The sequence below is a fragment of the Colias philodice genome, chromosome 9 (genome assembly GCF_061535455.1).
Source record: "Colias philodice isolate Cphi_HAF_F1 chromosome 9, ilColPhil1 Martin Lab GWU primary, whole genome shotgun sequence".
In the NCBI taxonomy this organism is placed as follows: Eukaryota; Metazoa; Arthropoda; class Insecta; order Lepidoptera; family Pieridae; genus Colias; species Colias philodice.
The window spans coordinates 6,501,979-6,525,634 of NC_143094.1; the positions used below are offsets into that span (position 1 = coordinate 6,501,979).

The window sequence follows — 23,656 nt, forward strand, 5'->3', positions numbered from 1 at the left end:
CAATGCAAATATGGATTATGGAATGAAACACCTTGTATTTATTTGTATTTATTTAGAGTTTTTGGCTACTAGTAGAAATACAGTACCTAGTTAACTAATACATTTTACAATATTTAAAATAATATATTGCCATCATATTAACATACATATCTAAAATTTTAAGTTTGGAATTTGATTTAAGAAAAATAATCTATATTTTATTACTTATTTGTTTTTACGATAACTTATAAGATACTAAAGCTAATTTAAGGCTATCGTTTAGTACCAGTTAATGTGTGATATGATGATAATAAATTGTACTGATTAAGGTTTTTCTGTTTGATATAAGTTCAACTTTTAACAACAACAATTAACCTGAAAAGCTTAAAAATATTAATTAGTTAAAATAATAAAATCATTAACAACGTGCATACAATACATTCGGGTTTAGGACTAGGATTACGCTAAAATAAATATTTCTTTACAGCAATGAAATTTCATTGTATGACGATAACATTTTATCACAGTTTTTTATATAATAGATAGCTTCTTTAAAACCATATTTAACTAGGTACTTGCGTCAGGAATTAAATAACATCACAGAAAATTATCTATTTAGGATTACTTTTCAATTATACATGTTATAAATTACATACAAATATGTCATGAGTTGTACATAAAAAGTATAAACAATGGGTTAGATTTTAAATTTAAATTAGAAATTGTTCTAATATCTCAAGCACTGTACAACTATTTATCTATAACAAAAATTGTTACAAATTAAAATAAATTAAAATTAACATTCATTGGAAAAAAGTGGAAGTAATGATGCAGAGATCATGTTTTAGCATTATTTAATAAAACGAATAATTATTATCATACCGTTTCTTTTCTTATACTACGTGAAGTCGCGTATTCAGATCCGTGCGAATATTTCTGAGCGAAATCCTACGCTTTTTATAAGAGTATCAAATATAATGATAGTTATTGCCGTATGAAAATGTATACTACATGTTATTCTAAAATACGTTTAGCTACAAGTGATAACTGCGTTAAAAACAACCGACTTCAAACTTGCACTTGCAACATTTACAAATATACAGACAAAAAGCTCATAAAATAAAAACTACTGGGCCTATCCGAATAAAATTTTTATGGGACCAATTCGACACCATCCCGCATCGAACAAAAAAAGAATCACGTAAATCGGTTCAGAAACCTCGGAGTAATCGGTGTACATACATTAAAAAAAAAAAAAAAATATACCGGCCGAATTGATAACCTCCTCCTTTTTTTTGAAGTCGGTTAAAAATACATTTCACATAGACTTTTACAAGTGGTTATTACTCAACATACGCATAAAACTACATTGAAACCACAATGTCCGATTCGGAAACTCGTTCGTTTGTCATATACCTAACATCAGCAGCGCAACCTCTGCCATTGTGAATATTCTACATATAATCGTTTATGGCTAATCAACTTGGATTATTTTTAAGAAATCTAACATAGCCGTTGCGTAGCCGTCAAAAGTGTGGTCAAGTCAATACTGCAAACACATATCATAGTGGATCATAAGTAGACACAGAGTCATTGGAATGTTGGCGAGCTAATGGGTTGTGAAGTCCATTTTCCTTGACTGTTGACGACGTACTGAAAACGAATTGTTTTTTAATAAACAATTTATTTATTTATGTGCCGTATGGCTACAGAGATAAGCTGTTGTATGTTTCATAGTTAGAGGAGATGATACGGAGATTTCAAGAAATTATTAATACCTACTCGAGAAGAAATCCAAAAAAAATTGTTTGTCTGTAAAGTCGGTTTATTGACGATAGTTGAACGTGACAACGGCCGATTGTGCTTCTTTGTCTGTTGTCAATCGTTCCACGCTCTCGCTCGGAAGGCCTCAGAGCGCGAGGTAACGCCGCATGTGTCATGTTTTTTCGTGCGTGCAGCCGGCTATCGAAATATAAGACGTTGTCACGTCAAAAAATGTCAAACATACCCTAGAAAAGGCAATAAAGTGACGAGTTGAGTGCGGCTCGTGCACTCCCGCAGTTCCGGCAGCACGAGCACCACGTGCCGCAAGTACGCTTGTAGCGATATGCGACGTTGTTCTACTACCTTCGCGTCCTGTAATGTACAAATTTAGAACTTTAGAAGTATTTTTGTATTATTGCGATTAATACTTTGTTCTGTAAGGGAACGTATGAAACGTTTAAAATACTCAACTATTTATCTATCATTATTTTTTTGTATCAGTTAAACCGGAGCGAACTTAGTCAAAGCCAGTAAGTGCAATGCATCAAAAATAAAATAAAACATATATTTCGGGAAAGAACTAAGAAGAATTAAAAATTAACATCTTCATAAATTAGGTAGGTATGTTTTAATTGTGAGATATTATTTCTAAATTTGTTACAGTATGTACTCACTCTCTTTCTCAGCGTTTTTTTGGGAGGAAATTTATAATTAGCAATATCTGGATGACATTTTTTGAGTTGCGTATGCATTTCATAGAACTTCGCGTATCTATGATACACATTCCATTCTTCCTGTCCCACCTTTAAGAATATCTGAAAAAATAAATGGAAATATAGATAAACAAATAATGCACTACCACAAATGTTTACGGCGTAATAATGAATAATAAGTTATTAATACCTGATAAACATGATAGGAATTTGGTTTCTTTCCAACTAAGAACGCACTGGGAATGTACACTTTCACGTTAGATTCTGGACATTCTAATATTTCCAGTCCCGAATTTTCTAAATCTTGAAGTCGTCGTTGTAAATGTTGATTAAATTCCATCAATTCCGCGTGCATTTCAGCTACCTGTACGTGAGATATTGTAGTTACGATTTCACGATAAATATGACTATTTTAAGAAAACAATTCTATGTTATAGTTAATAATCTTATCTAATCTTTGATGTTTTTACAAAACAAAAGATTTTCAACAACATGGACAACTCAATAAACGTAATATCCTCATTTCAAAGAATCGGAATGGACAAAAAAACCGCTATCCTACTCGTGTACATAGGTGTATCATTATAGGTTTGTCTGTCTGTCACAGTAAGTTGCTTACAATTTAATATTATTTAAGAGAACTTCAGTAATGATACCTTTACTAACCTGAACAAGTTTTCGCTCATATTGTGTTACCTCTTCGTCATGGCCATTGCTTGATTTCAATGCCTTTCCCATTTCCACGGCAGACATATAATTTCTTAACTGGTCCTTCAGCCTATCATTTTCTCTGAAAACCATATTATGACATCAAAACATGTGCAATAAAATAATATACTATCAGATTCCGTATTACAATAAATATACATTTGCTTTGAATACCTACTTGCTTAGATCTAGTACAACCTTTTCCAATTTCTGAATCTTATCTTTATTAGTTTGTTCAATTTGATTGAACTTTTTTTGCAAGTTAATGAATTCTTTTTCTCTACATTCTAAAACCGAATCTAGTGCCTTTTCATCGGGCACACTTTCATCTTCTGTAAAGCAAAGTTCTAAACAAGATGTGCTACCATCTATACTACCAGCTACTTCTTCACTATCACTCTCATATATTTTCAAACAATTGACACTTAAATCGGACGCATCGTCTCGCAAATTATTCTTTTCAATACTGGAAGAGCTTGTGAATATTTCCTTTGCGCTTTCAGATAATTTGGACAGTATTTGGAAAGGGCTGTCAAGAGATTTGACGCTGTCGGGGAAGAAATGCCTTATACCAGTTCTACAGTCTGAACTAGTGGGCTCACTTGTGGATGCAATAGGCGATGTTATTTTAGGGTCTGGCGAATTTAAGCACGTAGCTGGAGCGCTGCTCCATGACGCTTCTGATACGCTATCAACGGGTTCTAAAGGCTTTCCTCCCTTCGTACTATTTTTATGTTCTGTTTTGTCAAAAGATATAACTTGTCTAAGGGGTTTTCGTTTGGAATTGTTAGCTGATTTGATCGGAGTAGGAAGCGGTATAACTAATTCTGCCTTGTTCGTTTGGCTAGCATGCTGAGAGTCATTCAACTCCGCCCTATCTATTGATAACGCAAACAAAACAGTTGATAAGCCTGCAACAAAATGTGAAGTATATTGATTAATTTTTTTCCCATGCGTTAAGATTATTTATAAAATACACAACTCAATATTTATTTTTAATTTTACCTGCAGCCGTATTAGGCAGGAGATTGGCTTCAGGACTTCTAACAATAGCTCCTTCATCATAATACTCTACTAAAAGACCATGTGAAATCCAGCTTTGTAAATACCTAAGAGACAATATACATATAATAATTATTAATCAAACCTTAGATTTAAAAAAATTGTAAAAGATAGATACTTTAAACTTTTAAATATCTACCTGTCCAAGGAACGCTCATTCAAAGAAGCTCTAAGAAATGCTCTAAAATATCCTAGAGGTGTGTTTATATTAGACAAAATTTTAAATCGCTCTTTTTCGTGCTTTGTTAAGTGCAGACAACAATAACTCCATAGTGAATTTCCTAAAAGATGAAAAATAATATGATTCATTTTTAGGCTAATGAAAGGAAATGTTTAAAATTACAAAAAAAGCCATGACATTCAATACTCATTTTTTTATAATATCAATATTAATTAATTATAATAAGTTATTAAGATAACAACAATTATTTATCCACTACCTGTTCCATAACATCTTCTCTTTTTTTTCAATCAAACTGATCATATCCTATATAGTGTACAATAAAGAATTTGTAGAAAAAGTTATTCAAATACATAATATTATGTAACGTAATTAATTAAAAACTTCAATAAAATAAATACTATACATATCTAATAATATACCCAATATGTATAGCAGTATAGATCAATTAAAAATGTTGACTTACCAACATTTACAATATTAAATGTAAAATTTAATCCAGCTGACACAAAATTCTGAATGGTGTAATTTGATAAACTAGTCTTCAATCCGTGGCTAAGAACCTTTTCCCATTTTTCACAAAGATGGAGTATTCTGTAATAAAAATTTGTGATATTTTTACTCAATACTATTTATAAATCACACATTACATATTATATATTATATTGCCTTACATGTTAACATTATAAATTTATATGTTAACATTATTTTAATATAGTGTAATTATATTGGAGGTCATTTTTTTATGTAATGCATGTTACATAAAATTTATAATTTGTATTTTGTTCTATAGTGTTCTTAATAATTGCGTACCCAACATAATATAAAACAAAGTCATGTTCTCTTTAAAACTACGCAACGGATTTTGATGGGGATTTTTATATGTTTTTTATTTTGCGCTCCCCTATTGTACTGTAAAAAAAAATAATACCTAATATTATGCATTATAAATCATATCAGAATATATACAAAATATAATTACCAAAGACTAGAATTATGTTACATATTTAATGTTTGTTGACATCTTAAAAATGTATACCTTATATCGTCTTCTGTAGCAAGTTCAGATTTTCCTCCGAAACGATTTTGGCAGTTTTCAATGCAGCCTAGCAGCTCACGTAGGAATTCCTTAGCAGTTTCTTTCCTTTTTTTAAGTTCCTCGTCTTTATTTTCTATTGCGCTAGCAAGGGTATTTAATATCTTACTGTTCTGTGAGGTAATCATAATGTTTTTTAAAATTTTTTATTAATTAAAGCTCGCTAATGTGTAATGAAAGAATCTTACCATTTTAATAATAGATTATAACGTTACTCATAATAAGCCAAAGTTAATAAATTCATGAAAATAATAGTATTGACAACTATCATATTACAATTAATATTCTTCATTCAAGGACAATACCCAATATATTCATTACATTACACTTTTAGCTTAATTGCATATTAATAATTAACACAGAACATAAAGTTGTATTTTTGATACTAATTGAAAATAAAAAAAACATTAAAATCATGACCATTATTTTAATTTGTATTTTGACTTTTCATACATGATAATTGATAAGTTTGAGTTTTGACTTTAGATTTTAATTTTGACATAACTGGTTTTTATTAGACATGGATGATCAAGAATACTAGGAATTTAGTAGTCATAATGGCCTGACTACTTGAATTCGAAATACGCGGTATTATAATAAATCTTTTTCATTTAATTTTAGTCCTACAAATATACTATACCAGTTCTTTACTAGTATAATATTAATCGAAAGTAACTTTGTGTCGGTTTCTTTTTCTTCTGGATGCATACGTTTCAAATATTGTTTGAGTCGGCGAGAAACGGCATATCACTAAATCCGAAGACTAAATTGTAAGCATAGCATGCCGTGCATGCCTTCAAGCCACACCTCCGTGCCCGTCGGAGTGGGGAGCGTGAGGTTTTTTTTCGTTACGGAATTTCTGGATTCGGTCCCCGCTGTGGTCCCCGCTGTGGTCCCCGCGCTCAAGGCCCGCGATAGAAGTACTATATAAATATTACTTGCTCAGTGTCAATATTATTTATTAACGGAAGTAACTTTATTGCCATAAATGTGGCCATAAATCTGTGCCATAAATAATCAATTTGAAAAAAAGCGCGGGAAACTTCGAAGTTGGAGGGAGTGTTTCTAAAGCTTATTTAATTTTAATTATTTTCTTCGTAGTCAGAGGTGTTTATTTTGTAAATATTACTTGTATTTATTATATATATTTGTAAATTCATATAGTTTTGTATATATTGGTAAGTTTTCTTTTATATTTTTGGTATGTAAGAATCCTCGTAGAAGTTTCGGGCGGGAATATGAATGACCCTCCCGATCCTTTTGCAGAGGAGTCAGATTTACGGTCAGGTCCTCTTGTGGCAAGTTATATCACTTTAGAAACTAACAATGATAGTTTGCTAATAGATCCTGAATTAAGTAGAAAACGGCGACGTAAAAAGAATATGATTGATAATGAAATAAACATTGCTAATGATGCTTCTTCCTCTATATTAAATAATGTAGCAGAATCATCAAACTCGATTCCACCTACTCCTACAGATATTTTCCGTGCCAATTATATTCAAACAGATGCATATCCATATATTGTCCATGTACAGAGAATTGAAGGTTCTGTGGGAGATGGCTCCACATTGCATCCAATAACTTTTGGGAATTTTTTAAAGAAAAATAAAATTCAAAACATTGTTCCTGGCAGTGTTAAGAGAATAGGGAGAAATAGATGTTCTGTTGCGTTTTCAACCTTCTATGATGCTAATGCATTTTTAAATAATAGTAATCTTATAACATATAAACTTAAAGCTAAAATCCCAACATTTCATATTACAAGAATGGGTTTAGTTAGGGGTGTTCCTAGTGACTGGTCTCCAGAAGAAGTTATAGATAATATAACTGTACCTTCTGGCTGTGGGAAAATTATTAAAATTAGGCGTATAAATTATAAAGTAAACATTGATGGTTCAAATATTTGGAAGCCATCGCAATCTGTTATATTAACATTTGATGGTCAAGTTCTACCTCAAAAAATATTTATGTGTTACAATGCTTTACCAGTTGACTTGTATATTTTCCCAACAATTCAATGTTTCAACTGTTGCCGATATGGCCATACAAAAAACATATGTAGATCAAAACCTCGTTGTTACAAATGTGGTCTAGATCATTCTGGTGAGACATGTACAGTTGAGGAAGATTGTGCTCAGTGTATTGTATGTTCTGGCTCTCACTATGCTACAAATAAAGACTGTCCTGAATTTAACCCATTGACCACCGTAAGCCCCGATCGGGGCGCGACACAATAGATTTTCTATTGTGTCTGTGATTCCGAGGACTGATGGATTAATAGACAAAGGAACATTAAAATTTCAATGGCTCAGCAGAATATATCATACGCTGAAGCAAGTAAATTTCATCCACAAATTTCGAAATCTTTTGCAGACATATTACAGTCAACCCCAACTGTACATCTCGCATCAAATCAAGCAAATGTATTACATGCTGACAGTATGAGGTCATCATATAAAAAGACAGTGGCCCTTAAACCACGATCTCCACCTAAATCAAGTGTGGGATATGATAAAGCTTCTCATGAGGCTCTCATTAAGGAATATCAGATCCCAGCTCCTGATAATGGTTGCGCAATACAGCCAAGTTGTGATCAGCCTACGAATAATGTCATTCTAGATTTATTATCGACCTTAATAGAAGCTTTACATCAAAATAACATATTAAAACCGACCAACGTTGCTCAGTTAAATAGTGTTCTTAAAAATTTCGGTAATAGTAATAGATTAAAATATAATCCAGTGTAGAAGTGTCATTGCTAGATTAAAAACAGATTTAATTTTATGAAACATGGGTATATTGTATGGATTTATCAAAACACAAAATTCATTAATTCGAAGTTATTTCGCATTTCTGGGCTCCTGGCTGTCACCTGTGGCTGTCACTGTCACTGTTTACGTGATCTGTGATTGTCTGTGATGCACAGAGTAAAAATTTATTGCAATATAAAAAATACACTTTCTTGCATAATCATTATTCTTGGAATATCTAAATACGTTGTTGGAGTTCGTATGTTAAACTTCGTATATTAGTATGAAATAATTTATAGCTATAATAATATATATTTGTATCTAGTAAGTAATAACATTAAACGTATGTATATAATATATGTAAATAAATAAATAAGTCAGTACCTAATCTAATTATATATAAATATTTCCTAACTCCTCTGACTTAAAACCCAAATCCTAATCTCCTCACCATATTACTTACCGCGATCAGTTTCCTTACCTTTTTAATACATACATACTTGACACTGGCAAATAGTTATATCTTCTTGCCATAACAGAAAAAAAAAAAAAAAAAAAAAATAATCAATTTGTTATGTTGGCACACCTGACTTGATTTTAGCGTTTAACTTCCGTTATCCATTTTGTAAAGATGGCGTCGAACTATATGATTTGATAGCTGCATGTTTTAAAGTAATACAGTTTCTAAGTGCTTATTATTATTAAGTTTTATTTTTTATTTATTTTATGGTGTATAGTGTGGTTTGTTTATATTGTTAATTGATAATTGAAACACTCAAAAGGACTCAAGTGTTCATACTACATAGATTCGACGAATCATGAGCAATTACGAAGATGATCAAAGTGAAGACGGAGAATTAGCACGAAGTCCAATTCAGGACGAAATGGATTTCAGGTTAGTAGTTCTTATAAAGTTATTCTATATGTTACATATTCCATTACTATTCATGTTCATAGATTTGTCAGGTTATGACAATATGTACATATTCATCTATATTTCAATGTGATATTTACAGACTGTATAACGTTCTTTATTTCTTTTTTACTAGTTTGTCTGACGAGGACCGCGATAACGCTGATTCTTTGATAATTAAGCCGCCTCAAGCGGTTATTCGGTCGCATCGAGACAAAAGGAGTCACAAACGTTCTGGCAAAGAAAGGTACAAAGAAGTTACGAGAAAAGAGAAAAAGCATCTCTATAGGTTAGTATTTTTTTTGTAGGGACTAATATATTATGTTTCATCTATATTGTATATTTATCTTATTATTAATTTTGAATATTAATTTAAGGTCTGACTCAGTGGTCTGGGGATGTACAACATAATTGACTTTTTTCAACAGGGACCGGGATAAGATGGAAAAACCAAAACGTGAGGTTGTTAAACCCATTGAGCGTGATGATGTACCTAAGGACTACTACAGAGATAAACAATACTACAGGGAAAAGGAAGTATACCGCGATAATAAAGACATACGAGAAAAGGAAATGTATAGGGAACGAGAAATAAGAGATAAGGAAGTATATAGAGAAAAGGAAGTTTATAGGGAAAAAGATCCCTATAGGGAAAGAGAGCATTATAGAGAGAGAGAAGTTTATAGAGATAATACATATAGAGATTTAGGTAGACAAAGGGAAGCTTATAGAAGTAAAGAGGCATACAAAGAAAAAGATGTCCAAAGGGATCGTGATTTATATGTTAATAGAGATAGGCAGTATAAGTATACTGAAGCTGAAAGGAAGCATATTGAGGCCGAAAAGCTTGAAAGTACATCACAGAGGTCACAAATAAATGCTAGGTTACAAATGCTGGCTGAAGAAACTAGAGGTTCTCAAAATAATGAAAAAGAAAATAGAGATAAAACTTCTGGAGATAAGGAATTAGAAGATTTAAGGAGCAGAATATTAAGTAAAAGATTGACAAAAGAACTTCAAACACAAGATACTAAAAAACACTCTGATTATGACAAAGAAGTTAGGTCTGATTCCAGTAGACACTCATCTCTAGATAAACAACATTTAGAACGAAAAAACAGATTGATAGAAGCAGGTAAATTTTTATTTATAAGATCACTTTATTGTATCAGAGAACAATTTATAGTTTATACAGTTTACTAAAAATAGAATGATGTTCGTATAGGATTAGCTTATTATATAATTGGCAACACAACTAAGCTAATTAATTATTGTACCTAATCAGTGTTAAATTGTATACAGATGAGTAATTAATTTTTCAAGATATGCATTCAAGTTTTTGAATACAAAATTTAATCAGAAAAATGTATTGTTAATTAAGGAAAATTTCATAGTAAGAGTAGTATAGTAATTTAAATGCTTTTCATATTATACTATTTTAGTAACAAGTATTTTGTCTATTGTAGAAAGAGAAATGGTTAAAAGAAAACATCAATCGCGAAATGAATTAGAGGCGCGTCGTGAAGACCGTCGTCGACGAGGCAAGAAGCGCTCTATTAGCCCAGATGAAGGCAGAACTAAAAAGAACAAGACAATGCACTCACCAAGCTATGGAGATTCAGTTGTAGAAGTGTCTGACGCTAGTGATGTTGAAATGAAGAGTGACACTCACTCTGAACCTGAAGAAGGTAATTCTGATTTTATTTTTTTAGGTAAAATTTGGATTTATTTTGCATTTATAATTTTATTTTTAATTTATTTAATTCTTTAAATTATAGAAGTTAAATGTCAGGTATTGGACCCTCAATACTTAATATGTTATTTCTGAGTATTTTAAAACATTTTTTAACTATTATTATTATGAATATTTATAGGTGAACATTCCAATACGGATACCGAAGATGGGAGTACTTCTACCGATTCAGAGTCTGACGCAAAATCAGAGGAGGAAGTACAAGATAGTGTTATGAATGAAAAAGTGGCCAAAGATCGTACAAAGTCAAAATCACCATCTCCAAAATCAATCCATGCAAGCCCCTCATCACATGAAACTAGAAGGTAAATTTTATTTTAATAAAATTGGTTGAGGTCATAAGGAAAATTACTGTAGCAACTTTGTTTTTCTAAACATGGCTGTATTGAGGAAACTATCGCTATTTCCATGTAGCCTTGTTGATTTGCTTGAGAAACCAAAGTCTAATTTTTTGCATTCATCATAATGTTAGTAAGATTTATATAAAAATTCTAATTGGCAATTTTTCATCAGGTCACAATCTAGATCAAAAAGTAGGAGTAGGTCCCATTCATTTTCCCCACCGCCACCTGATGAAAATGGGAAAACTCCAGTAGAAGAAGTCAAACCCACTGAGGATGATGAAAGTCAGAGACTCAAAGAGGAGGCCATCAATTCATTGCCACCCTACTTCCCTGCCCTTCAGGTAATTAAATTATATTTTGTAGTAAGACAATATTTACTCTTAAGAAATTTACCATGACAAAATTATATTTTCACAATTGTGATCTAGTTATCATTTATATTATTTAACGGGAGCTTAACTATTATGAGTTATAAATAATGATAATCATCAGATGGAAAAGTCAGTAAGTTACATTTATTTCGATAAATTTTACTTTATAACTGTAACTTAACAGAAACATATAGCAAAATAATGCTTACATGGTTATTAACTAAAAATATTTTATAGGGGTGTAGATCAGTTGAAGAGTTTCAATGTTTAAATAGAATTGAAGAGGGCACATATGGAGTTGTCTATAGAGCTAGAGACAAAACCACTGATGAGATTGTTGCCCTGAAACGGCTCAAAATGGAGAAGGAAAAAGAAGGATTCCCTATCACATCACTAAGGGAAATCAACACATTACTGAAGGTAGGATCACAATCTCAATTTATTAATAATTATAAGCTCACTTGGGCCATCGTAATGCAACATTACTCACTGTTTAAAGGTATATCTTTCAATGTAATGTCTGTTTTAGCTTTAGCTTGTAAGTTTGAGCCGCGCGGAAACGCACTCGATGGCTCACGTGTGTTATTCACTTTATTAATGCAATGTATTTTATTCCTACAGGCCCGGCACCTCTTACCTGAAGAGGGTTGTGCTAGAGGTGTGACCCAATTGCAAGGGTTAACAACTTCGATACACGGGCGGGCCTAAGTATCTTATAAGGGATTTATTCCAGGGGAAAATCTTCCAATGTTCTCTACTCCTACAAATTTACTGTTTTTGAAAAGTAATTTTTCCTACCATTACCCATATTTCTATCAAATATCGATGGTTTTCTGAAATGGCAATACAAACATTTACAAGTGAAATGAAGCATCACATCTCGACATTAATTAAGGTAACTGTAATATAAATTGTGTGTAAAATAACAGACAGTATTGTACGGAACTTCAATAAGGTATTGACTGCATGACACCGAAATTACTCTAAAGTGATTTACACTGATCACATTTCAATGGCAAGATAAAACTTCATAGATCATTAATTAGTTATTTATTTCAACCCTTGCAATTTAATCCATCAGTCCCCGGAATCACAGACACAATAGATAATCTATTGTGTCGCGCCCCGATCGGGGCGCTCGGTGGTCAATGGGTTAATTGACTAAAGGGTAAGGTACCGTCTATTTTAATTTTCTCTCACTACTAGTTTACATAACTATTATATTTAAAAATTTATTTGAAATTTCATCAAAATCTGTTAAGCCAGTGATTTATTCTTATTCACAAACATGTGTAAAACTTCACAAATTTTCACATATTACCTTGTAGTTAATTGTAGAACATTATGATGACAAAATAAGATAACATTTATGTTTAATATTAATTTCTTAGCCAGTAGACTTTGTAAATAGTTTATCACATTTTGCCAGTTTTGCACATACAAATGATGGGAAACCCTGGTAGATGCACATAATAATATAGATTTAGAAAAATAAACTTAGGTTTATATGGGTTTAGTTAATATTAACCAAGGTGTCTGGGTATCATTTGAAGATTCAGTCAAACTTAATTTGTACTCGGCGTTTACTCGTAAGGAATGTTGCAAATATTAAGCTTTATATTGAACTGTTCCTATTATTATAATTTATTTAATAAAAATGAAGCGCCGAATGTGTTGCTAAGCGCAAAATTCGAGAACGGCTGAACCGATTTCGAATTCTTTGTTTTTTTTAATTCCTTGAAGTACGAGAATGGTCCTTATGGAGTGAATACGTAAACTAAACCACGAGCGAAGCCGGGGCACACCGCTAGTTATAAATAAAATCAACATATTAAAATCATAAATTTATTTTTTATTTATTTGCAACTAAAAATGTCACAGCAGTTTTGTCTTGCTTGTCAAATAAATAATAGATGGGTTTTAACCGTTGCTGTTTAGATGATTTTAATTCTGATATATTATATGATGGCACAGAAAACTGGTTCTTTTACAAACAGAAAAATATTTCATCCATTATGCTTTACTAGTTTGCATTTATACAAGCGGTAATAAAAAAATTCGCAACACCATTACCCATTCTGTGTTGAAGAGACCTAGGGTAAATGCCGAATATCAATTAAATTTAATGAAATTTTTTAATTTACCAAAAGATCTTGGGTAATTCTAAGTAAATCCAGTTATCATTAAGTTTACTTGTTCTTTTCTTTCTCTATTATTATTAATTATCACCCCAGATTATGTAACATTCAAATCTTGTTCAATTAATGACACAAACTATTTCTTACTAAATACTTCTCCTTTATTCTTACTGTTAATGTTCTTGCTAAAAATTTCTGATTTAATGAAACAAATCTTTTTTTAAATTGCACCGAGAAACGATTACCTAACAATTAGAAGTTATCTCTTAGTTACAACTGGAACTGGATATGTTTAGACATGTATTTATCGGTGCATTTACATCAAACGAACATAAAGCACGTCCAAGGAGAAGCGATACCAAATGTAAACAAACCACAGTCAAGGTCATTCGGAATAGCAGGGGTGCGTAACCTTTTTAAAGTTGGATTTAAATATATTTTTATTAAATATCCGGCAAATTGTAATAATACAAAAAAGGATATGTAGTCTTTTTTATAAATTTTATCATATTTAATTTGAATTATTGTATAATGTAGATGTAAATTAAATAACGCGAATAATAATAATTTTCTGTTTCTATGTATGGCAACACACTTGCCCCCTGTAATATAGGGATTTGAAACAAATAGTCGAAATGTGAGTGTGTAATAATATACCATATAATATATATAATATGTAATAATAATACCTCTGCCTGCCCCTTATGGAATACAAGCGTGATGATATTATGTTGTTTATGGAAATAAGAAAACAATTTTTTTTAAAGAAATTATTATTTATTTAGTCAGACGCCGATTCTTCTAAGTCTGTAGTGTCAGAATCAGAGTCTGTAACACTTATAATAAATTTGTAAAACAGAATAAATCTTTTTAAAATGGCCGGCCGAATGTTGGCGAACCCGGCTTGACTTGTCATGTGAACAACCGGGAGAACGAGACATTACGGCAACTGCACAAGATGGAAAGAGATAGATATTAGTTTGTCAACGCCACAGTTGTTTTCAAGGTGAATGACTTTTCGTATCGCTTCTCGTTGGACGTCCTTTAGAGCTAGAGCAAGAGCATTCTTCATTTCGTATTCAGTGTTGTTCAGTATTAGAATATTGCGTAGAATCTTTTCGAACGCCCTAAGAACAACGAAAGAATGCTCTACGTCTGTTTACACTAAAAGAATTTGAATAGAATGAGCATTCACTCGTTTGATGTAAATGCACCGTTAGATAAAATATGTGCCTGGTAATTTTTATTCTAATTCTAATTTACTTTATTTGATGGATTGTTCTTATCTATCCTCTAATATATCTTGTTATATAAAATTCTCATTATCGTGTAGGTCAGAGAATCGGACATCTTTTTATACCCCTAAATGATAAGAGTAAGGCATAACAGCGTTTGCCAGAACAACTAGTAATAGATAGTGTTATGTTATGTTAGTCCCGAATTCACATGCATACAAAGGCAACGCCTTCCACCTTTCTGTGCTCTGAAAATTATAACAACGAAGCCAAGGAATAGACCTAAAGTCCAATATAACTTATTTTTTCGACACTGATTGTTATCTTTAAATAAAAGATTTTAAAATTATACATAACTTAGTAAGCATGCTTAAAGTCATTTTAACGGTATTTGCTAGATGTTTAGGGCGCAGTTAATATGAATAGTTTCATGCTTGTAGTAACCGATACATATTTTTCAAAATAAAACGTTATTTTAACCAGTTATCAATTTGCTTACATACTACAAGTGTACAAAGGTTTTCACTGTTTGTTTTCTTTTATTTGACATTCTTTATAACGAACTTTCTAACTTAACTTATATCCAATTGACTTGAGATTTAATTTTTAAAACTATTTCATAGCTTCATAACCTTGATACCTCAGAGGAAATTCCTACAATAGTTGACTTTTTATCACTTTCATTGTGCTATTACCAAATTCATTTAAATTTGATTCAATCAATTCAAAAAATATACACATTAAATGGATCCATCATCTCATAGGCATTTGATTATTGAAAAGTATCTGCTTTTTGAAAGAATGTATTCTATTGTATGATACATAAAAGTGAAGTTTTCTTTAGTCTGTTTATACATGACTACAATAGTCTTTAACAGGCTAGAATTGGTTCTTCAAAATTAAAACATTAACTGGATAAAAGATCTTTCGATAAGGTTGTTATATAATTTTCTTTAGATCCTCCTTTTTTGTAGAAACTTGTATCAGAAAGTTATTTCAATATATATTGTATTAGCTTCCCCCCGATTCGCCCGTATTGTCTAAAATTTAACAAATTATACATGATAAGCTTCCCCGAGTACTCTTCTTCTATCTATTGGTGAAAACAATGAAAATGGGTGCAGTAGTTTTTGAGATTGCGTCAAACAGATAGACTTGTTTGGTAATGTGTAGCGATAGAATATAGTTTACTCAAAATAATATTACGTGATATTAACGTGAACTTATCCCCGTTTACTTAAAACTAATAAATAGTGAAAATACTAAAATCTGCCATCATTTTAACATGAATTATTTAAATTTTATATTGAGTTAATGAGAATGACTTTCTTTTACTTTTTAATGTAAGAAAGTTATTCTAATTAAAAAGAAATATTAATTGAATGTGAGCCAATATTTCTATTTTATGTAACATTTTTGTAAACAATTGTTTATAAGCTAAATTATATCTAACTAAATTCCGAGTTTGTATTGCCATATCAGAATTACGATCGATATTTGAACTGGCTTTCCTAAACAATAACTTCGACAACAAAATATATTAGTGCAAGTTCTGTGTACTTGTAATATACCCTTAAAATACTCCAATAAAGCATAGACGAGATTTCATTTATTAACTAAATAGAATTTCATTAATTACAAGCCCTAGTAAATTAATAATATTAATGAAATTCTATAATTATGCATATATTTTACTCTCCATTTTGTTTTGATGTCTTGAGTTATTTGTAAAATCTGATGGTATTTACTATTTATGCTTATCACCCTAAGTTGATACGTTAGAGTTTAAAGTAGATAATAAGTTAATTTTCTTTAAAATTGTTGTCTTATGTATAAATTAAATTAATCTTTATAATTTTATTTACTTATGACCATCCATAAATGCATAATATTTATATTACTATCACATAGAAAAGTTAATCTTAAATATATTAGTAACTTATATGTTTTTATGGATTGTCTTAGGCGCTGACTCCACGAGCGAGAGAATCGCGACGAGTCCGCCCTTATATCGTCGGACAATCTCCACGAACGAGCGATAATTCCGCCGCGTATCGTCGCGAGTCGTAACGGAATCGCAGCGTTTCCGGGGCGACTCGTAACGGTATCGCCACGTTTCCTTAAAGAGAACTACGAGAAGACTAGAGGCAACGCTGAAATGACGCTGCGTTTGACAGCGCGCCCGCTGCGCGCTCGTAGGGAGCGCGTGGCGAGCCCGCTGCTAGACGCGGCGGGCTAGCGATGATGTAATGACGTTTCGCGCGCTCATTACCACTCGTTGCATCGCGGCGATAATATCGCCGTGTGGAGACGGTTCCATAGAGAGTGTATAGAAATACGTGGCACGACGATAATATCGCCGCGATTCTCTCGCTCGTGGAGTCAGCGCCTTAAATAATTTAGCAACTTCCCTGGTTTTCAGTGATTATGTACCTTTGTATGTTTTTAGAAATGATTAAATATATAAGAAGTTTATGGAAATTACTAATAAATTATAGTATAAGTGCTTCTACTGGCTATATTCTGCCTTTATTTTTATTATTAACATTAACGATATACTCAATGAAACTCCATTTAACGCCATGGCCGCGCAGATAAGCGACTTATTGGTTCGCGAATCGCGAGTCACGCAAAAATTTCGTCACTCATTTTTTGGTCTGATAATTTTTACAATGCTTGAGATAAGTCTATTATTAAGCATGTGACCGTCAGCTGAAGATTTGTTAAATGGGTTTAGTAATAGCCTTGGAAATACGGTAAAAATTCCCTAACACCTCCGACTTGAAATTTGTCAGAAGTCGGCTATTCAAACCACCAACAGTAGATGTTAGTAGATGAAGCAGCTAATGGTCACCATGGTTAATGATACACTTTTCTTAAACATTGTTCTATTTTTAAGTCTGAACGAAATTGGTCATGGAATTTATTGCTGGCTCCCGGACCATAAAGCCATTCCCGAAGAAAAAAAATGTAGACAAGGCCTGCAAGGCACTGTTGAATATTTTCTCTACCTACAAAATTTTTAAGATGAGAAAACTCACAAGCTTGATATAAGGGTCAACCACATGTTTATCATATTTTAATTAACAGCTGTCCCTTCGTAATCCATCGGATTTTATTATATACTAGCTTTCCGCCTGCGGCTTCGCCCGCGTTTTCAAAGAAAAACCCGCATAGTTCCCGTTCCCGTGGGATTTCCGGGATAAAACCTAGCCTATGTTACTCGTGGATAATGTAGCTTTCGAATGGTGAAAGAATTTTTAAAATCGGTCCAGTAGTTTATGAGCCTATTCATTACAATCAAACAAACAAAGTTTTCCTCTTTATAATATTAGTGTAGATTATATATGTACATATAATATTTTGTAAATCTTTTTTATTTTATTTTTTGTTTCGGATTAGCCATTCTGCAAAAAATATCATGCTTCTACCACCCGACGGATACACGTTTAATTACCGAATTTAAAATTTTATGTATTCGGATTAAGATGTGGGTTAAGGAACAAAATATTATGCATTTAACATGAATTTCAACATTTAACATGATGTGTTTATTAGGAAGAATCGGATTCTGCCTTAAAAATTTTTACATACCAATCACGCCCTTGACCTTCATCTTATGAACTCAAATTATTATTTAAGACATAAGTTAAATGTTATATTAATTTTTGTTAATATTTAATGTGGAACTCTTTATTTATTATATATATAAAAATGAATCGCAAAATGTGTTGGTAAGCGCATAACTCGAGAACGGCTGAACCGATTTCGATAATTCTTTTTTTATTATATTCCTTGAAGTACGAGGATGGTTTTTATGTAGAGAAAACGTAAATATGTACCACGGGCGAAGCCGGGGCGGACCGCTAGTTTATAATATATTTATTTTAAATGTTTAAGGTATTATGAAGCTTACAAAAACAATTTATCATTTTAAATTTCAAATTAAGATGAAATCTCAAATCCGTATATAATTAGATTGCTAGTATTTCAATTCATATTATACAATAATATATGGTCAGTATTATTTTATCTGGAATATTAAAATGTCGATCTACCCAATGGAGACCCAAATTATACCCGAAAATTTAAGATACTCGATACTTTTAACAAAATCGGGCAAATTATTTTTGCTGCAGCTATTTTGTTTTTCTGTGTTGTTAGCTGTCTTTGTGTTTATAAATACATCCAGATTTTACAAATAACTAACCTTGGAACATGCGCACTTGCAATTGGGTAGCAAAACCATATTTCAATCCAGGATATAGTTTCGAATAATTAGTTGAAGTCAAAGAGTTTTACAATCAACGACTCATAAATAATGCGCAATAGTAGTTATAATGATATAGATACATCATTTTGTTTTTACGATGTTTACATTTTTTGTAATGATTAGATATGTAAATATGATAAACTATGATTTTGCGCACTGTTTATAAGATTTAATGTTTCATTACTGTTTGAATATGCGGAAAATGAATGAAAATTATGAATTCATTTATATCTACTATAACATGTTACTATTTGCCAATACAGACATTAATATAATTATGATGATACAAGCAGAGCTGTGTGATATGTTTGTATATAGTAAACCTGTATGGCAAGCCATCAGTATTCCAAATGAACAATTAGAAATATTAATAATACAATATAGGTCTACCAGCCAATTTGCAAAAGTAGAACTACATTCTATTCATTGAACATTTGTTATATTGTTTTAATTGCTCTTTATTTGGTCTAGAAATAAGGTGCAAGGAATGGAAGAAGAATCTTCACAATGGAAGGAGTTTAGCTTTAGTCCTTTATGTGTACTAATTGGTAGAACGCTATTGTATTGTTTTAGGGCCAGCATCCGAACATAGTCACCGTGAGGGAAATAGTAGTCGGTTCGAATATGGACAAAATATTCATTGTCATGGATTACGTCGAACACGATTTGAAGAGCCTCATGGAAACGATGAGAAACAAGAAACAGGTGTTTCTTCCAGGTAAAAAAGTATTTTAAATAGAGTTATATCGCAATAATTAGAAGCCATTAAAAGGTAGGAATAATTTTAAATTAGGTTCAATTTATTATTATACTTATTTGCGCCAATCGTCCACGCATAATCAGCATAATTCAATATTACGGACATATTCAGTTTTCATATTAGTTGCAGCATTAAATACCATGGTGGTCATGTACCACACTATAGTTCATACTTCATAGTCCACATTGCATTTTAATAACTATTTAATATTTTCAGGTGAGGTGAAATGTTTGATGACACAATTATTAAAAGCAGTTCACCATTTGCATGATAACTGGATCCTACACAGAGACCTGAAGACAAGTAATCTGTTGCTTTCACACAAAGGAATATTGAAGGTATAATTTTTGTTTTCACAATTTAATATCTCGTGAAATAATTAAAAATTTATGAGATATAAATATAATTATTTTTATTTTTTTAGGTGGGAGATTTTGGTTTGGCCCGGGAGTATGGGTCACCGCTTCGCCAGTACACACCCATAGTGGTCACGCTTTGGTACCGCGCTCCAGAGCTATTGCTGTGCTGTAAGGAATACTCTACACCTATTGATATGTGGAGTGTTGGATGCATATTTGCAGAATTTGTTACAATGAATCCACTATTTCCTGGAAAATCAGAAGTCGATCAGTTGAATAGAATATTTAAGGTGAGATATATTTTCAATTGCATAGATAAAATTTGTCTCTTTTGGCGTTTCGGTTATATTTAAAACTTTTTCGATGTTTTTTTTGTGGCTCTCGATCATAGTTAAATTATTTACTTTTATTTATCATTTAACTAGTGTCGTAACAAGTCGTTGTCCGTTGCAGGACCTCGGCACGCCGTCGGAACTACTGTGGCCGGGCTACAAGGAGCTGCCGGCGGTGCAGAAGATGACGTTCGCGGAGCACCCGCCGGGCGGGCTGCGGCAGCGCGTCGGCGCCGACCTGCTCTCGGAGAGCGGCCTCGCGCTGCTGCAGGGCTTCCTCACGTACAACCCCGTGCGTCGCCTGTCCGCTGATGCCGCGCTCGAGCATGCATACTTTAAGGTGCGTGGAATGGATTGTAGGGGTTTCTTGTTGCGATATCGGATGCAGCTTGTGATGTGTTAAAAAATATTTTATTTTGCATTATATAATTTAATGAAATTTTATATGGTATACAAGTCTCAAGGTATAACAATAAAAGAAGTAAATATACAAGTAGATAAGCTATTTTATGTTTCATGAATCTACGTTTCTTATTGTGGTTTCTAGAGGAATGCAAGTAAGCTTCTACAATTATTATACACTATAAAGCTATCCTATTTATTACTATATTTATTTATATACTCTATGCTTGTATAGGAATATTGTTGTCAAATATTCATGACATTGGCGTAGTTCGTATGTCTGTTCAATGTATATAATATGACAATATTTGCAGGAGAACCCGGTGGCGATCGACCCGGCGATGTTCCCCACGTGGCCCGCCAAGTCGGAGGGCAACCGGCGCACGACGCACAGCCCCAAGCCGCCGGCGGGCGGCGCGGCGTACGCGCAGTTCGCGCGCGCCGACTCGGACGAGGCGCTCGGCTTCCACGTGCAGGCGCGCTCGCTCAACGTGGCGCCCGGCTTCTCGCTCAAGTTCTAGCGCTACTGCCGGCCCCTGCTGCGTCGCTGAACACCAACTATCTATCGACTGTGGTTATAACCAGAACTATTTTGAAGTGCGGAAATCTTGCATAGATACCCTCGGCTCTCGCAATGGAGCAGTCCGTCGCGCTGCTTTGGGCGGAACTGCGTGAACGGTTAGTACTCTACCGCGTGTCTCACCCAGGCTACAGCTAGACCTGTTTTAGTGCCCAACATACATGTATGCCCAGTATGTAGTTGCGTATCGTGATATAAAATTCAGTGTTATCACTATTCTATGAAGTTCGAAGTGACGTAGCGTAAAAGGGATATCCATGCGCTAAGTGGCATTGTTGTGAAGCGTGGAGTAGCAGCGTAGATACAACTAGAGCATTATACAGCCTATTGTACATATACATGGCTCAGACTTCTACAGTCTATATTGAAAATAATATCTGGACGATCAGAAATTAAGCATTAAAAGGAGGACTTCATTGTAGTTACTAATATTAAAAATTTACTTCTGTTTCCTCTTTCTTTTTTCTTATTAAAATAATATCAATATTCAAGAACGACCGATTGAACCATGTTCTGAGTTGCGACTTAAAGAAGAAGCAGATGTAAGAGAGCCTTAATCACTAGTATGATATATTATGGTATAAACATGAATAATCCTGCAAACAAAACAAAAAAAAAATCAGCATTTACTTCATGGTACTTTTGAAATAATAAACACTAACTGATAAATTGATATGTATGACAAAATATTTTTCTAAGTTATCTGTACATAATATTATTCTCACTTTGAAATTCAAAAGATCTTTCTCACATTGCATTGTTTTGAGTTTTTTATATTAAATGCATATGTCTATTAGACTACAGGCCCGTGTTGAAAAAATTATGGGTCATTTGACCCACCAGGTGACCTATCTAGAACGATATAAGAGCATAAAATAATAAAATTCAGCACTATGACGTCACTTGTAAGCTGTCCACCTGAGTGCAGATGAGAATTCGAAGGTTCAGGTAGAGATTTTCTCCCCTTGTCTCCATGATTTTTGTACGGCGTTGCGGAATAATTGATTAAAAGTAGAATAGAAATAGTATGACACAGATGCCGTACAAAATCAAATGACCAAATTTACCCCGGCAACTGTCGAAAAATAAAAATAAATTCCGACTTTGTGGACCACCATTTTTGTACGGCATCTGTGTCATACTATTTCTATACTGCTTTTAAGCCATTATTCCGCAACGCCGTACAAAAATCATGGAGACAAGGGGAGAAAATCTCTACCTGAACTTTCGAATTCTCATCTGCACTCAGGTGGACAGCTTACGAGTGACGTCATAGTGCTGAATCTTATTATTTTATGCTCTTATATCATTCTAGATAGGTCAGGTGGTGGGTCAAATGACCCATAATTTTTTCAACACGGGCCTGTAGTCTATTTTCTCACAGAGAATACCAGAAGAAAAAAAGTGAAATTGTGTTCAATTATCCAAAAACTACTTGTAAACTGTTAAGACTGTATCAAATGTGTAATGTGTAATATAAAATATTGTTCTAAGATGGGAGTACTTACTACGCAAGAATATTTATATCTTTGTATTCGTCAGCAAATTTTTGATTAATATTTTTATTGTATAATCATTATATTATTGTTGTAATATGCATAGCCGAAGAAACAATTAATATTTAATACGGAATATATATTTAATATAATCTATGTTCTTGCATGTAGTTCCAAGCCTTTTGATCTTAAAATACATTTATAATCTTATGAAATATGTCAGCGATTTAAAATACTCGAAACTTGTTTGAATGGTACATACATATTTTTAAAGTGTCAAAATATTTTTCTATATGTAAAAACAGTTTAGGAAATAGATACAAATGTAAATACCTCTTATAAATAATTATTAGCGTTTCTCGAACGATAATTAGATTTAGTATAAAATATGGTATAAAATATACCTATGTTTTGACAGGAGATATTTCTTTTATTTTAAATACC

The 23,656-nt window shown here is 32.6% G+C and overlaps 2 protein-coding genes and 1 pseudogene across 4 annotated transcripts; 2 read left to right on the top strand and 1 right to left on the bottom strand.

Moving 5' to 3' along the window:
* Positions 1–21: 21 nt before the first annotated feature.
* LOC149485851 (sorting nexin-29-like) lies at positions 22–5,973 on the bottom strand. 2 transcript variants are annotated; one of them, XR_016316072.1, is made up of 12 exons: positions 5,692–5,973; positions 5,447–5,616; positions 4,874–5,001; positions 4,366–4,507; positions 4,170–4,273; positions 3,343–4,075; positions 3,123–3,246; positions 2,647–2,820; positions 2,418–2,558; positions 1,988–2,115; positions 1,302–1,632; positions 22–1,013 (listed from the first exon to the last, which is right to left on the bottom strand). XR_016316072.1 is itself a non-coding variant. In XM_089699181.1 (11 exons), exons 1-11 carry the CDS (start codon positions 5,692–5,694, stop codon positions 1,542–1,544), a joined length of 1,938 nt encoding a protein of 645 aa, XP_089555307.1. In that variant the 5' UTR covers positions 5,695–5,973; the 3' UTR covers positions 1,294–1,541. The 2 variants fall into 2 exon arrangements, 1 of the variants encoding a protein (XP_089555307.1); XM_089699181.1 differs by lacking the exon at positions 22–1,013 and having other exon boundaries at positions 1,294–1,632.
* A 768-nt stretch (positions 5,974–6,741) lies between these two features.
* LOC149485852 (uncharacterized) lies at positions 6,742–8,253 on the top strand (annotated as a pseudogene).
* Positions 8,254–8,882: 629 nt separating this feature from the next.
* Pitslre (cyclin dependent kinase 11B pitslre) lies at positions 8,883–23,632 on the top strand. Of its 2 annotated transcripts, XM_089699182.1 has the most exons (12): positions 8,883–9,151; positions 9,306–9,458; positions 9,598–10,304; positions 10,636–10,857; positions 11,044–11,227; positions 11,436–11,607; positions 11,875–12,057; positions 19,857–20,001; positions 20,260–20,381; positions 20,468–20,692; positions 20,856–21,074; positions 21,451–23,632. In XM_089699182.1, the coding sequence occupies exons 1-12, from the start codon at positions 9,075–9,077 to the stop codon at positions 21,655–21,657; spliced, it is 2,616 nt and encodes an 871-aa protein (XP_089555308.1). In that variant the 5' UTR covers positions 8,883–9,074; the 3' UTR covers positions 21,658–23,632. The 2 variants fall into 2 exon arrangements, with proteins under 2 accessions (XP_089555308.1, XP_089555309.1); XM_089699183.1 differs by lacking the exon at positions 8,883–9,151 and having other exon boundaries at positions 9,331–9,458; positions 9,547–10,304.
* Positions 23,633–23,656: the final 24 nt, after the last annotated feature.